Raw genomic sequence first — 17,386 nt, 5'->3', positions numbered from 1 at the left:
TTTCTTCATATGTCGCGCCTCCCCTGTGGCTCGTTGGCGCCTCCCAGGGGAGGCGCGCCTCACCTATTGAAAACCGCTGCACTACAGTATTACTTTACAGCATTTTTTTAAATTGTATAATGTTTGACTGCGCAGGTTGACTGCAGTGCTACAAACATACTCAGAACATATCAAACCTTCTGTAACAGACAAAGCAATAGTGACACAAACATTGTTATTCACACTTGTATGTTGCGACATTACTCTCAAAAGATCAAGAAAAAAATTATTTCTCAGTTCACAGCCCCTTTAAACTTGACAAAAGAAATGTTACTTGAACAAACAATCTCACCTGAGTCTCTCCAGTGTGCAGTTTGTATTTTCTAATCCGTTCTGGAGTTTCTTCACTCCTGAATCCTGCAGATTATTGTTGCTGATGTCAAGCTCTTTCAGACTGGAGTTTGATCTCAGGACTGTAGCGAGAGCTGAACAGCTTTCCTCTGTTAGACCACACTCACGCAGCCTAAAATGATGAACAGAAGAGGGAGAATTTACAAACACAAAGTACTTGACGCCAACATGTTTTTGTCACCAAATGTATTTAAGATGCTTTAAATCTACAATAACATATAAACACAATACTCACATCAGTGTGTTGAGTTTACAGTGTTTATCCTGCAGTAGAGCAGCGATCTGATTCACTCGTAGGTTTCTTAGTTTACGTTCACTCAGATTCAGTTCTCTCAGGAGTAATGGGTTTTTAAAGCAAAGAATTTTTTTCTGCAGATATTTACAGGCGTCACCTGCATCAGGACTCTGTAACAACCTGGACAAAGGAGAAGTACGCTGACATTACCTGCTACTAATGATGTGCAAGACTAGTCAACTAAACGGTACAGCTGCTACTAGTCGACACTGAAAACAATAGTCGATTACACAAAGAAAAAGAAAATACACAAGATTTTAAAGGTTCAAATTACTGTCGTTTTAATGTTTCTGTGACGAGCAGAGCAGGTGAATACGGTGCTCGCGTCCCAGGAGCTCTGGAAGGATAAAAGGAGTAAAGATAGTGTGGGACGAGAGAGGACCAGGCCTGGGACATTTAAGTTGCGTGTTGTTTATGTATGTGCAGCAGTCGGCCATGATGCACCTGACGTTTACTTTTGTTTTATTTATTTGTCAATAAAACTTAAGTTTACAGTTCACCGGTTCCCCCTTCTTCCCTGAGCCCTGCACTTTGTTACATTTATATTTAAAGGCATTTTAAATAACACATTAAAATAAAACACTGGGGAAAATAATACCTTAAGATGTACTCTTTTAATTTGACCTCAGATCTCCCATGCGTTTACTTCCTGTCACTCGAGGCGAGCTCAGAAATGGCCGCTCGAAAGACAAGCAAGGCGTGGGAGAATTTTTAATTTAAAAAAAAGTTTTATGGGGGAAAAAAAGTTTTATGAAAGCTGTGCCGCATCAAACTGGCATAATTCCACTGGAGCCATGTGTAAACATATTCAACATATGCACATCGGTGTGATAGCCAAAGCAATCAAATGCCCATCACGTCATTTAGTTCATCTCTGAAAAAAATATCTTATCTCTGTGACGACAGCAACAGACATGTTCACACTCAGTTTTGTTGAGGGAGAAGGCTTCAGAAAAGTCATAACGCAAGGCAAGCGTACTGCATATTTATGCATTAATTATGGGATTTGACTGTTTGATTCATTGTTTCAAATGGATCATATGTACGCACAAGTCTTTAGGGGGGTTTCTTACTTTAGACTAGTCGAGTCGGTTACAAACCTTCCATTTAAATGACTGTCAAATTAGTCAAAGCGCACGTCCCTAACTAACCTGCTATAGTGATATATGCTCACAATGTTGTGAAAAAGACTTCAGTCATTTCAAAGCTTTTATAATTGTTTTTTGACAGTAAAATGCTTTTTTTTTTTTTTTACAGTAAAATGCTTCTTTTTTTTGACAAAATGCTTTTAGGACTATTGAACGTTATTATTTTAATAGCACTTACCTCAGTGTTTTCAGTGAACACTTCTGATCCTTTAGTAAACCACTGAGCTCCTTCACTCCTGATTGTCCAGGATCATTTCCTCTGAGATCCAGCTCTATCAGGTGTGAAGGGTTTGATCTCAGAGCTGAAGCCAGAGCTTTATAACCTTCTTCTGTGATACTGCAGTCTGAAAGTCTACAGAAAATACATAAACACAAATTTTAATTAACATTGCACTGTAATATCAATAAATATGACTAAATCACACTACATCTTAACTTCTTAACTGAATCAGATATGCCACAGTTTTATTCTGCTATTAATGTGCAAGATTAATTATTTAATGATCACCAGGAATCTGTTATTGTTACATTTGGGTGAGTTTGTTCTAAATTTTATCTTAAATTTAGGTTATTATAGTTAGCCTATACATGTATTAATTAGTTTTCATTAATATTGTATTTACTTAGGGATACAGATGACGCTGTAAAGTTATTATAAAGGCATGCTCACGCAATGACAAATGTTCCTCAAAAAAAAAAGAAAAAGAAAAGGAAAAAAAAAGGAAAAAGCCCAACCCCAAATTAAAATTAACTATTTTTTTAGGGGTGTAACAGTACACAGAAGTCACAGTTCGGTTAGTACCTCGGTTTTGGGGTGACGGTTCAATATGAGTTTGGTACAATAGGAAAAATGGTCACACTTTAGTTTAGGGTCCAATTCTCACTATTCACTATTAACTACAACTTTGCCTCAATAAACCCCTAATTACTGCTTATTAATAATTATGACCGCCGCTAGCATAGCTAGCGAAAGCGGTCATATAGGGATTGTCAAAGGTTTTTTTTTTCTTTTTTTTTTTTCATCTACTGAATTTTTCGTCAACGATACCAGGGACACCGAAACACCGGGGAACATGAAATTTGGTGGGCATGTAGCCCCACTAGACTTTTACGGAAAAATTTCGTTTGGTCCCCGGGGGCCACTCCCCCCCCGCGCTGGGCCCCTCCCATAAAAAATGAAAATGCAATATTATTCTGCTTTAATCGCCCCTATCTTCAGTGGAGATGTTCAGAACTGCACCATATTTCATGTGTATGATTAACTTGACATCCTCTGGGGGTATGCTAAGTTTCGTAGAATTTCATCCATGGGGGGGTATAAAATAAATTCATTTATGTGCACATTTAGTGACTGTACACTCATCGGCCTGTAGATGGTGGTGTTGAGCGAAGGGTTGCCGGTTTAGGATGATACTGTCACACACACACATGCAGGAATACAAACAAACGCAAGCATGCACACACACTGACATCCACACGCACAGACACACACCCATACACACACATACAAATCCACATGCACACACACACAAACACACACGTGCACACACATGTATGCACGCATACATACACGCACAGACACACACACACACACACACACACAGACACACACACACACATACACACAGACAGACATGCACATACTACTACTTTTTTTAGGTATATACATAAACACGCAATACAGCCAAATTGCTCCACGTCATTTATTTTTGTGGAAAGCCAGTGCAGGCCTGAGCGGCGGTCATATTTTGTACCGCCATGCGGTACATCTAGTTAGCTAGGTAACTGTTAAGTTTAGATATGTGGGAGGATTAAGGGATGTAGAATATGGTGCACATAGTGTGACCCATTAAATATAACTATAAAAAATAAAACAAGTACTAATAGTATTATTGCACTTTATTTAGTTCGTTTTTTGATAAAATAATAAATAGTGTGATTATACTATTTTCTAAAGTAAAAATAATTATATTTTATACTAACAGTATAATAGTATAATATTTATACTAATATTTAGATTTTCTCTTTTTCTTTTCTTTTTTATATGAATTTTCAAACCTAAAACTCAGCAAGATTTATTTTGGCAGGTTGCCAGGAAGTAAGTATATGCACTGCCAGTTTTAGCCTTTTTTTACAGTCTATGGTTTTAGCACTGCAGAGTGAAGCGTGTTATTAGCCATGTTTCCAATTAAACTTATGTGCAAAACTGCAATATCACATAAAACATTTGCGAATAGAGCAGCGTTTCCATCCAGTGAGTCTCTAGGATAACAAAATTGTCACTTCCTGATAAACTGGCAAAAAATATAGAAAAGCAAGAAAGGCTACTGTATATAATAATTTTCACATTTTTATGGGACTAAAGTAAAAAACAGACAAATTGTGTCTGTGGTCTCTGTGTAATAATAATAATAATAATAATAATAATCATTTAGATGTTTATCTAAAACCACAATTGTATGGTAATCAGCAATAAATGCTTTCATTTTTAATAGTCTTCCCTATTTTTTCCAAAAATATTAATGTGACAATGTTGAGAATAGTATGACGTGGTTGAAGACTGTAACCGGTTTGAAGGGAGGCATTGGCTTCAATTTTATATATTTTTTAATTTGTTTCTTTCTCATATTGTGCCCTTCTTTCTGGGTCAACATTTCTGCTTGCACAACACTGTCCTTCTGCTGCTGATGTGGCTGTCATTTCTGAGATAAGATGCTTGTCAGTGTTTATGAGGACACATTACATCAAATGTTCTATTTATAACAAAATTATGAGTTGTCTTGATTTTGGTTAGTATAAGTTCACTGAAACCATGACTTTATATATATTTTTTTTTATTAAAATTATTCATAACAAAGTGAAAAACTCAAACCTGTCACAATTTTTTAACCCTGAAATGAGAAATATACTGATATGTGAAAGGATTGAGGTTGTTTGCACAAAATGGCCACTGCTCCTCTTGTAGTGTAGGAGAGTAGACAATATATGGCAGCAATGAAATAATTATATTGTATACACTTATGGATTAAAATAAAATTGAGAAAATAATAATTTTCCATCTTAATTTGTATGTGATGGGGTTGAGTTGTTAAGCTTGACAGTCCCTCCCTTGACTATAGGCTAATAGGCCTCAAAAATTTTAATAAAAGGTATGATATACTTTCCATCTTCTGCAACACTGTTAAAAAGACCTGAATTGACGTGTTGTGACTTGTGCGTAACCTACGCTCATCTTCGCGTGAGAGTTCATGCGGTGACAATGGCAGCGTTGTGCAAAGTACAATATTACGCACGAAAAGAAGAGCGAGAAGGAGAAAATAAGCCATTTACATCTGAGTTTGCTTCAGCTTACTACAAGACGACAGCGAGTGAAGCGGCTAGGAGACAGAAACGCACATATTTCATCACAGGAATAGTGGTGAGACTTAACGACACTCTGATCGGTACAATGCGCAATGACTTGTTTGCAATTGATGAACCGCCTTCACAACCAGTGATGACCACATTTCCTGTATAGCCTATATCTGTTGTGTATTAAGAGTTTGGTTTAAAAACGCGATCCATTATGATTAATTTGAGTAATAATGTGTTTTCTTTACCAAGAGAGTGGAAAGATGAAAACCACTATTTTTTGTTTCAAACTTTCACATAGCATCTTAAGGTTATAATAACATACATTTCAAATCCAGATTTTGATTTTCAAATATTTATTATAAAAAAGGATTAGCTAGTTTCCCCCCAAAATGCAATAAATTCATGACACTTTTTTTCCAAAATGCAATTAATCCATTGAATCAATATAAAAGTTATTTTTCATATTTTAACTGTTGAAAATACACAACAAAGTAAGTTGATCCACATATGACAGCCTCTGACCTTGGTCAATACTAATCTTATATAGCCTAACTTACAGGCACTGGACTAAAAATAGCCGACATTAAATCACCATCGCTAAGAAATACCTCCTGAACTTTTTTGACGGCGATCAGCTGTAAAATGGCTTGGTCCTGCTCGGTTTTCTTTGACTTTGAGTAAAACAATTGAAAGTTTTTCAAAAGATCCCCTGGGGTCAAAGTATCAGCGTGACAGAAGTTTGATGCTGTCGTGTGAGAACAAGCAACAGTCTGCATTTTTCCTCCTCCCGCGTGCCTCATCTTCTTAATCTCCTCAAGTAGCCTACATGATTAGATTTCGATGGCTTACGTTTCTTCCCCACCGCAGAAACCACCACAGGGTCACTAATGCCGTCAAAATTATTATTATTATTTTTATTTTTTTGTGGATCACAAAGTAGAAGGAAAACTAGGATGCTGGGTTTATTCAAAGCGCCGCCGTTACTGTTTACAAAGCGTGGAATGGTGCGCTCACTGCGCTGTGATTAGTTGAGCGGATGTATCGCATTCTGCAGAGAAAGGGAAAAGGAAAGGGAGAAAATATGACAGAATAACACGGCGGATATCGCATTTTACGTAAAATTTAAAAATAAAATAAAAATTTCAACACCGAATTCACTTCAAAAACTGAATTTTGCGATATAAAAGACAAAATAAATGGAATCATGAAAAATAGTTATTATGCATTAGAAGTGTTAGAATTTGCTCCACTTAGGCTATATTTCAAAGCTTATGCCCAACCCTCCAATACTTTCCGCAATCTGCTCCTTTCAAAGTAAACTCCTTTCTCTGTGAGCACATAAAGACACATTTAAAGTGTGCCCACTAGTGGCCCTTTTCAAACGCTCAATACGCACATGCGCTGTTCTCCTTTTATGATGTTTTATTAACAAGGTTCGGGAGGAGCACGTTCAGATAATTAACACAAGTGGAGAGCACTCAGCAATCAATGGTAAGAGGTGTATAAATACTCAGCAGTCTCACCTCATTCCATTGACAATTTTGCAGCATTTAGCCCGGCAGTAGGCTACCGTCCTAACAGGGACGAATCGAGCAATTCCCGTCCGATGAATAATCTCTCGTCTTTGAGGAACCTCTGCCGCAATCCTCTGGTGTAATCTCGCGGGCGTCAGGTTTAACAAACGGGATCAGAACCGCGGGCGAAACATTCGGGCGATCTCCTTCCGCGTATTTATCTACACCGGTCCATACAATAATTTCCGCCATAGAGAAATGGTCAGTAAGGCTACGTTCACACTGCAGGGCTTAATGCTCAATTCCGATTTTTTGAAAAAATTTGATTTTTTTGCAAGGCCGTTCACATTTCCAATTAAATGCGACCTTTTGTGATCTCCTGTGTGAACGTGAAATGACCCAGAAGTGACCCGCATGCGCAGAAGAGTACTCAACGGACAACGACGTCACCTGTTATTTGCGGAAGTAGCTAAACTTTAACTAAGTTAACTGTGATTCTCTCTCTCTCACACACACACACACACACACACACGAGCGCGCGCAGCGACCGTTATACAAGAGCCAGACAGCAGCCGCTGACCTATCTAATATCAGATTCAGCACAAATAAGTTAACATAACGTATTTATAATGGCCGTGGGCTTCTTTTTTTATTTTATTTTTTTATTAATGGGCTCGTCGAGGTCGACCCGTTCGCCAGATTTACCTCAGCTCGACGAATATGCAGTCCGTTTTCAAACCGACGACTACTTCAATGCAGAATTATGATGTTTTTCGCGTTTCAATGACGTGCGGGTCGGATACATGCGACCTGGCCGTTCAGACTGAAGTCGCATTTCAAAAGATCGGATATGTATCGGATTTAGGACCACATACCCAAGTGGCCTGGGTCGCATTTGAAAAGATCGGATCTGTGTCGTTCAGACTGTCATGAAAAGATCAGATACAGGTCGCATAGGGGCAAAAAAATCGGAATTGGGTCGTTTCAGCCTGCAGTGTGAACGTAGCCATTAAGGCAATGCCGCCCTCTTCACGCGAGGGGAATGGTGTTCCTTCTTCGTCAGGCCGCCTGACAAAGCAAGCTGCGCCACAGATTCAGTCCCGGCCAGTCCATACTCAACGTCTGCCGGGTCAACATGCAGATTGCTCACAGAACCTATCTTAACACTGTCCTGCAATTTATCTTCAAAATCGCGTAGAATATAAAATTTATATATATATATATATATATATATAGATATAGATATAGATATATATATATATATATATAGATATAGATATATAGATATAGATATATATATATATATAGATATATAGATATAGATATATAGATATAGATATAGATATATATATGCAAGCAAGCAGTGTGTTTCACACCAAGTTTAGTAATCCTTAAGTGAAACACAATTAAATAAATACAAGATGCCTACATTTATGCAAAGCTTCGTCTTTTTACCATAAGCCGTCTCTTTTGTACTTCACTAAATGAACTTAAGACAGTCAAAATTGTTCTAAACGAGAACTGTTATCTTTGCTCAGTCACTTAAACTTAAATGTGCATAATCCTGCAAGGATTTCATCTCACCTCTTTTTCCTCGCGTCTTTGATTTAAAGCACAAGAAGACGAGCATCGGCCCGCTAAGCCCCACTCTCCTCCCTTTGTTCAGCCACACACCGCAGGAGCTCAGTTTCTCCAGGTAAGTTTATCCACTGCTGCAGCAGTGATGTCTCCTCTGGTCCTGGAGGAGCTCAATTTCTCTGGCTATTTTTTCTCTAATATTGCAACAGTAATGTCTCCTCCGCTCCTACTAGAGCTCTGTTTACTCTGACTAATTTCTCCACCGTCACAGCAGTGATGTCTCCTCTGCTCCAGCAGGAGCTCTTTTACTCTGGCTAATTTCTCCACTGTCACAGCAGTGATGTCTCCTCTGCTCCAGCAGGAGCTCTTTTACTCTGGCTAATTTCTCCACTGTCACAGCAGTAATGTCTCCTCTGCTCCAGCAGGAGCTCTTTTACTCTGGCTAATTTCTCCACTGTCACAGCAGTGATGTCTCCTCTGCTCCAGCAGGAGCTCTTTTACTCTGGCTAATTTCTCCACTGTCACAGCAGTGATGTCTCCTCTGCTCCAGCAGGAGCTCTTTTACTCTGGCTAATTTCTCCACTGTCACAGCAGTAATGTCTCCTCTGCTCCAGCAGGAGCTCTTTTACTCTGGCTAATTTCTCCACTGTCACAGCAGTGATGTCTCCTCTGCTCCAGCAGGAGCTCTTTTACTCTGGCTAATTTCTCCACTGTCACAGCAGTGATGTCTCCTCTGCTCCAGCAGGAGCTCTTTTACCCTGGCTAATTTCTCCACTGTCACAGCAGTAATGTCTCCTCTGCTCCAGCAGGAGCTCTTTTACTCTGGCTAATTTCTCCACCGTCACAGCAGTGATGTCTCCTCTGCTCCCACAGGAGCTCTTTTACTCTGGCTAATTTCTCTTTTTCTCTGTTCCAGCGGATGTTGCACACATCTGTTTCCTCTTTCTCCATCCAGCGAGCATCCCAGCGGATCCAGTGAGAAGAGAAAACCTCCCAGTCAAGCACTCATTTTCCTCTTTCCTGTTCTCTTCTGTCCAGCGAGCATTGGTCTCACAGCGGACGCAGTGAGAAAATATCCCGGTCAAGTACTCATTTTTCTCTCTTTTTCCTGTTTCCTCTTTCTGTCCAGCGAGCATTTGGTCTCACTGCTGACGCAGCGAGAGCTTTACCGGTAGAGCACTTACGTTTTCTCTTCCGTCTAGCGAGCATTGGTCTCACAGCGGACGCAGTGAGAAGAGAAAACCTCCCGGTCAAGCACTCATTTTCCTCTTTCCTTTTCTTCTTTCGTCCAGCGAGCATTGGTCTCACAACTGACACAGTGAAAACTTCCCGGTAGAGCACTTACATTTTCTCTTCCGTCCAGCGAGCATTGGTCTCACAGAGGACGCAGTGAGAAAATATCCTGGTCAAGTACTCATTTTTCTCTTTTCCTTTTTCCTCTTTCTGTCCAGCGAGCATTTGGTCTCACAGCTGATGCAGCGAGAACTTTACCGGTCGAGCACTTACGTTTTCTCTTCCGTCCAGCGAGCATTGGTCTCACAGCGGAGAAAGAAAGGTGCAAAACTCTCCCATTCTGTCGTTACAAATTACAACTGTTCCTCATTTGCAGGCCAGCAGGGCCCGTCAGTCTGGCACAGTGAGCCGCCATCACGGACCCTCCTGGCCAAGCATCCAGGCCATTCTCGAGATTCCAGCCCGCCTAACTTGGCACTCATTCAGGGGGGTTTTTGTCCGGCGGCTGTCCTCTGCTCTTTAGCCTTTTGGGGGGAGTACTCTGGGTTCGGGCCGAGCTCGGAGCCCTCCCTCCGGACAGCACGCCAAATACGCATTAAACTTTACCCCCTCAAATTATATTTAAGTGTGAACTCGTGAAATGATGTTTTATTAACAAGGTTCGGGAGGAGCACGTTCAGATAATTAACACAAGTGGAGAGCACTCAGCAATCAATGGTAAGAGGTGTATATATACTCAGCAGTCTCACCTCATTCCATTGACAGTTTTGCAGCATCCCTCCACCACCCCTTCTCCACGCTTCTAGTCCTAAACACTTACATACGGGGGGAGTACTCTGGGTTCGGGCCGAACTCCGAGCTCGGAGCCCTCCCTCCGGACAGCACGCCAAATACGCATTAAACTTTACCCCCTCAAATTATATGTAAGTGTGAACTCGTGAAGTTCTTTTTCCTGTTGTGATGGTTAGAAAAACAGCGTTGTGTCCCCTTCTGGATTGGAGTGTGAATCGTGTGTATTCTTCGTATGGCTGCATGCACCGAACTGTGATGTCCATACCGTGACATGTATCGTTACACCACTACCAATTATTAATAATAAAACTTTACTTAAGCTTTCACTTTAATAATTACTGCAATGTCTTCAAAAACAATTGTCCTCTGTCAAGATTAAGTTTTGGTTATTATGTTTGGTTCTGTCATTCTAAGTTGACCTTGTTTTCTAGTGTGCATCATTTTGTTCTCTTGATTATTGACACCGTTTCACCTGTTGTCTAATTTATTTTCTACTTAGGGTATGTTTACATGGCAACGATGTAAACATACGCTACTAAAAACAGACGACAAGAACAGGCGACACAAAAAACAGACGACAAGGTTGCGTCAAAACGATCCCCATTCTCACAAATCTGTGAAAACAACTAAAAAGGCTGTATAATAATAATGCGTGAACACGTAGTACGCATGTGCATGGCACCATTTTCACAAATTTGTGTTTTTGTTGTTTACATGGAGCATCGTTTTCAAAACCTAGCAATTTGAAACCAGTTGATAAAAGCTTGCATTTTCAGGCCTTCAAAACACCATTGCTGTGTAAATGAACATCCAAAATGCATAAAAAGTTTCTCGGTTTCAGTTGAAAAGTTTGTCGTGTAAACAGCCCTTTAGTTCCTCTGTGTATTAATACTCTCTGTTTGGTTAATTTCTTTGTCCAGTCTTGTCTTGTTTGAGTGGATGTGTTTCCCCTGTGATTCTCATCATTATTCGGTGTGGATAATTGTATTAAATACAGGCACGCTATTTACACAGCCACGCATAACAGCCTCTAAGTTCTGCATCAGTTAACCCTCTGAGGTCGGCAATCACGCTGGCGTGATCTGCTCGCTTTTTTCCTTATCAGTGCAAAGGAGACTCCAAAATAATCTGTTGACTTTGATATTACAAACAAGTTTCATACTGTACATCAATCGATTCTGTTAAATGTGTATTATTTTTGTGTATACTCACAATAAAAACAAAGTGTTGTGCTTTTTGCCAAATAAAGAAAAATAAACATGATGTGAGTTCTGCCTTCTCTCTGTCAGTGTAGTCCATTCTGAAACGCGTCCGAAAATGAACAATAACTCAGCGAATACTCAGTCAAACAGACATACAGACACACAGGCATGAAGCTTGAATTCTCTTCTTTTAAATGAAGTAATTTATATAAAAAACAAATATTCTCAGTTCATGTAATCTGTAAGAAAAGAGCGAGATGTCAGTCGTTCTCATCTCATCTAATTATTTTTAATGTGACTCCGCACACGGAGAGCACGCGCTATTCAAACGCAAATAACTGAGGCAATCCACGCAAACCTGTGAACGCCCCCATATCAGCTCGAGAAAACACATTGTACGTGTTTACACCGTCTCGCAGCGCTGTGAGGAATAATAATAATGGAAAATGTACCTCAGAAGTGCGGGTATTTCGAGGAGCAAGGATCCGACTGAGCTGAAGAATACTGTAGTAAGTTTTTTTTCCTTCTCAAGTGAATCGCGTTTCTGTGTGAATGAATGAACGGCAGAGATGCGCAATGTTTACCACAGCTTGCAAAAAAATTTAAATCGCGTTTCTGTGTGTGAATGAATGATGTTTTAACAAACTGTATTGCTATACTGAGATGAGTAAAAATCGACTGAAATATGTTGAAATAAAATGTAGGCTGTTTGTATAAGCAACGTATTAAACTGCAAATTAACTTTATATGCCCTAATATTTCATAAAAACAACGTTACAGTCAGGCGAAATATGAAAGACAACATTTTGTTGACTATATATATATATATATATATGTATATGTGACCAGTCACGGAAAGTAGGGACACAAGTCGGTTCTGGGGCATTTTGAGTTATTCACATATTCTGAAAGTGTAGTATTCAAGCTTTCCAACGATGTGTAACACATGGAAATCTGATAATATTTGGAGAAGTTGTGGCCATTTGAAGGTAGGCACTCAAAAAAACTGAAATGGTAGAAATCTGCTTCTAAAGATTGGCAAGTTCTCCTCTGGGAATGACAATAGGGCTCATTTACTTCTCATTTAGATAAGTCATACCCCCTGTAAAGCTCCCCCGTCTCCCCCTCCCCCCTGAATGTACCAATTCTACAAATTCTCTAAATAAAACATCTCCAGTTAACTGGCAGAGCATTCATTTTGTTCGTTTTTTAAATAAGATACTAGCGCTGAAATGTGTTTTTTTTAATCAAGTGATCAAAGTGCTCGTTGCCACTGCGATCAGTGGCGCAGATACAGTGTTTACTCATGTGGCTCGCGCACACACTGCATTGTCTTCACTCGACGCGCGCTTCCATTCGTTGCGTTGCGAATACTCTCTATTCGTTCTGTTGAAATAACAAAATAATTCAAACGTTTGCGTGTCCCTGCTTGATATACAACCACTGATGAACATAATCGTTTTGATGAGAGAAAAAAAACTATACAAGGGCGGATTCAAACTCTCAACCTCTGACACGGCTGGCGAAAGCTCTACCACTGTACCATTCATACACACGTTAATTATATAGGTGGATCTATGTATTGGCACTGACAACATGTATTAGGCTACATCTCATTAAACGACAAATTAAACCCCATGTAACCTACTATTTAAATCGATTGCTGGACATCGTAATGTTATTGGCGTCCATCTTCATTGAATTTTGAAATCAGATAGAGCCGGCCAGAGCGCTGCATAATAAGTAGCCACGCCGGCTTATTCAGTATGGAAATACGCACCGACAATGACACGCCCCTACTGCGTGCTAGAATCTCCGAAAAACAAGCCGATTTCAACATCAAAATGTACGCTTTTAAATACACCAATACTGCTATCTCAAACATGGAGAGGCTTCGTGATCTCAACGAACAGATTCTGCAAAAAAACGAAAATCACCAATTTTGAAAAAAAAAAACGCTTCTTTCTCATTTCCCAGAAATCACAATGTATGATTTTTTAACTATTTATTTGTATAATACAGCTGCAAATAAGTATTTGAACACCTGAGAAAATCAATGTTAATATTTGGTACAGTAGCCTTTGTTTGCAATTACAGAGGTCAAACGTTTCCTGTAGTTTTTCACCAGGTTTGCACACACTGCAGGAGGGATTTTGGCCCACTCCTCCACACAGATCTTCTCTAGATCAGTCAGGTTTCTGGGCTGTCGCTGAGAAACACAGAGTTTGAGCTCCCTCCAAAGATTCTCTATTGGGTTTAGGTCTGGAGACTGGCTAGGCCACGCCAGAACCTTGATATGCTTCTTACAGAGCCACTCCTTGGTTATCCTGGCTGTGTGCTTCGGGTCATTGTCATGTTGGAAGACCCAGCCTCGACCCATCTTCAATGCTCTAACTGAGGGAAGGAGGTTGTTCCCCAAAATCTCGCAATACATGGCCCCGGTCATCCTCTCCTTAATACAGTGCAGTCACCCTGTCCCATGTGCAGAAAAACACCCCCAAAGCATGATGCTACCACCCCCATGCTTCACAGTAGGGATGGTGTTCTTGGGATGGTACTCATCATTCTTCTTCCTCCAAACACGTTTAGTGGAATTATGACCAACAAGTTCTATTTTGGTCTCATCTGACCACATGACTTTCTCCCATGACTCCTCTGGATCATCCAAATGCTCTTTGGCATATTTAAGACAGGCCTTGACATGTGCTGGTTTAAGCAGGGGAACCTTCCGTGCCCTGCATGATTTCAAACCATGACGTCTTAGTGTATTACCAACAGTAACCTTGGAAACGGTGGTCCCAGCTCTTTTCAGGTCATTGACCAGCTCCTCCCGTGTAGTTCTGGGCTGATTTCTCACCTTTCTTAGGATCATTGAGACCCCACGAGGTGAGATCTTGCATGGAGCCCCAGTCCGAGGGAGATTGACAGTTATGTTTAGCTTCTTCCATTTTCTAATGATTGCTCCAACAGTGGACCTTTTTTCACCAAGCTGCTTGGCAATTTCCCCGTAGCCCTTTCCAGCCTTGTGGAGGTGTACAATTTTGTCTCTAGTGTCTTTGGACAGCTCTTTGGTCTTGGCCATGTTAGTAGTTGGATTCTTACTGATTGTATGGGGTGGACAGGTGTCTTTATGAAGCTAACGACCTCAAACAGGTGCATCTAATTTAGGATAATAAATGGAGTGGAGGTGGACATTTTAAAGGTAGACTAACAGGTCTTTGAGGGTCAGAATTCTAGCTGATAGACAGGTGTTCAAATACTTATTTGCAGCTGTATCATACAAATAAATAGTTAAAAAATCATATATTGTGATTTCTGGATTTTTTTTTTTTTGATTATGTCTCTCACAGTGGACATGCACCTACGATGACAATTTCAGACCCCTCCATGATTTCCAAGTGGGAGAACTTGCAAAATAGCAGGGTGTTCAAATACTTATTTTCCTCACTGTATAATATATATATATATATATATATATATATAAAATACTATTTTTGTCAAAAATAAAGTCATCAACTAAGATGTTAGCTGTTCCAATGTTGGCTATATTCAAACTAATGAATACATATGATAAAATGTAGGCCTATAATAATTTTTTTACAAAGAAAGAGTACACTTGAAATATTGTTGAAATTGTAATTATTGTTGTAATTGTAACCTTTTTAATAAAATAGCAAAACATATTTACAAGATAGATGTAAGCAAAATCTTAAATGGTCAATATAAGTCTTCTTCTAAATATATCTTTTGTCCTTGCATTCATTCTTGTGGTGCTCAGTCAGTGTCACACCTGAATGAATGGCTCATTATGCATAATGGGTGGGACATTGTATTCTCAGGTGTAAACCACTCCTCGTTCATGCCGCCCTTGCATATTGGCTTTCCAAGCAAAACCTGTCTTATACAATTTAAATCAATGTATTGTTTAATGTGAACGATAAAGCAAGACTATTTTCACATCATTTTGAAGCCAGAACTTGAAGCGACAACATCCATTAGTCAAAAGTCTTGTGGACACATATTTAGTATGAGTTTTGTGGTCTTATTTCAGCAACTTTTATTTTTATTTTTTTCAATAACCACGCATAAACATTATTCTCTTAAAAATTCAAACATATACATGCATGTTGATCACATATTATGGTAGCCCTGTTTGTGCTATATAGAGTGAATTTACACCTTTGCCATTATCATGTTTATAAATAACTGAAAAAAGCACAAATGTCAGGGCATGTCAGAACACCTCCAGGGCCCAGAAAACCCCTCAGACCCCAGAGGGTTAAGGCTTCCACATATTTTGAAGCTTAAAGAAACAAATTAACTTAAAACATAGAACAAGACTAAAAATATCTCTTATCTCTTATTTGGAAGTACATTTTGTAAACTAATTAGTACAACATTTATTTATTTTTTCCGCATGTCAAGTATGGGGCCCCATAGAAAAACTCCACCTAGGCTGTGACAAAAGAGTATTTACATGTTTTCAAACAGTTCATCCAATTTAACCAGTCCTATTCAGATTAGAAAGAAAAAAATAACACAGAGCCAATCTCCAAATCCTGTTCCAGATTCTTCCCCTGCTATTCAATGTCACTTAGCAAAAGAGTCAGTGAGCCACCAAGGCAGTGTGTTATATATAACGGCAACAGCTGTGGGCATTTTGACAAAGTGCAAATCTTATTGGTTGGCCAGTTCTCATTATAGTGCAAAAAAAAGAAAAAAAAAGAAAAGAAAATTAAAAGATTAAAAAATTAAAATTCTTCTCCATAAAAGAAAAGAAAATTCACGTCAGTCTGAATAAACAGCAGTTTATAGTGAAATGTACTTACTTGAGTATCTTCAGCTCACACACAGGCTTCTTCAGTCCCTCACAGATCTCTTTGACTCCTGAGTCCAGCAGACGGCTGTTGTTCAGGTTCAGCTCTTTCAGGATGGTTTTAGAGGAGAGAACAGTAGCTAGAACTGAACAGCTTTTCTCTGTCAGCTCACAATTATTCAGCCTGAACACAAAAACAGCATTTATTATTATTCCACACATATTCATCACCAGTGTTGGGAGTAATGCGTTACAAAAGTAATGCATTACAGTTACATATTACTTTTTGCTGTAACGCAGTAGTGTAAGGCATTACTAATCAATTTTCAGTAATATTTTACTCGGTACATGTTAGAGGTGTGAACCTACACTGGTCTCACGGTTCGGTTCGATTACGATTATCAAGTCATCGATTCAGTTCGATTCGATTATCTCGATGCATCACGATGCATTGATGATGCACTGCATTCTTATTTTTCAATTTTGCTTCACATGTACAATTTTGTCAATAAATACAAGCAGTCAGATATATGAACTGAACCTTTAATTTTACCTGAAACACACTTCTTGAATGTATCAAACATCAAATAAAACTCAAGTCTGGGCACAGAAGACAACAGCAGCATTAGATTAGAACACACAAATGTAAGTACTAAAAGTGCATAATGCAGGGAGTGTACTTAAATACTTATATAGTGCTATATAGTGTACTTTCTTGTAAAACATTTAAATATTGACAAATGTATACATGAAATTAAATTACAAACCAAAATAAACAAGAGGCCAAACCTACTTGAATATAATCAATATACAAAAAACTAAATCTGCACTTCAGCAGTGTTTTTTAATACACAAAATAAAATAAAACAAAATAACAGCACTGGGCACTGGAACTTCCTGAAACATCACAAACTGCTCAGCATGTAGGAATTTGCAGCTCGGGGTGAAAACGACTGACGTGGTTTCTCATGTTGGTGGTATTACCTCCTGCATATTTTATTTTTGCGTGACATGATTTGCACACAGCGTGTGTCTTGTCAAGGTCGGGCTTACCGTGTTGTTGA

General features: G+C 39.2%; 1 protein-coding gene across 1 annotated transcript in view; it reads right to left on the bottom strand.

The window, feature by feature from the left end:
- Positions 1 to 1,961: 1,961 nt before the first annotated feature.
- Positions 1,962 to 17,386, bottom strand: part of LOC311291143 (uncharacterized protein) — a gene marked incomplete at its 5' end in the record, with an annotated part of 100,882 nt that continues 85,457 nt past the window's right edge. Inside the window, 2 exons of the mRNA XM_084410016.1 lie at positions 1,962 to 2,185; positions 16,336 to 16,506. Coding sequence (XP_084266142.1) covers positions 2,008 to 2,185; positions 16,336 to 16,506 — 349 coding nt within the window. The 3' untranslated portion in view covers positions 1,962 to 2,007. The remainder of the gene's footprint in view (positions 2,186 to 16,335; positions 16,507 to 17,386) is intronic.

This window comes from Rutilus rutilus (assembly GCF_951802725.1).
Source record: "Rutilus rutilus genome assembly, chromosome: 5".
Taxonomy (NCBI): Eukaryota; Metazoa; Chordata; class Actinopteri; order Cypriniformes; family Leuciscidae; genus Rutilus; species Rutilus rutilus.
Note: the sequence above shows the minus strand (reverse complement) of the source record. Positions and strands in the feature narration are given on the sequence as shown.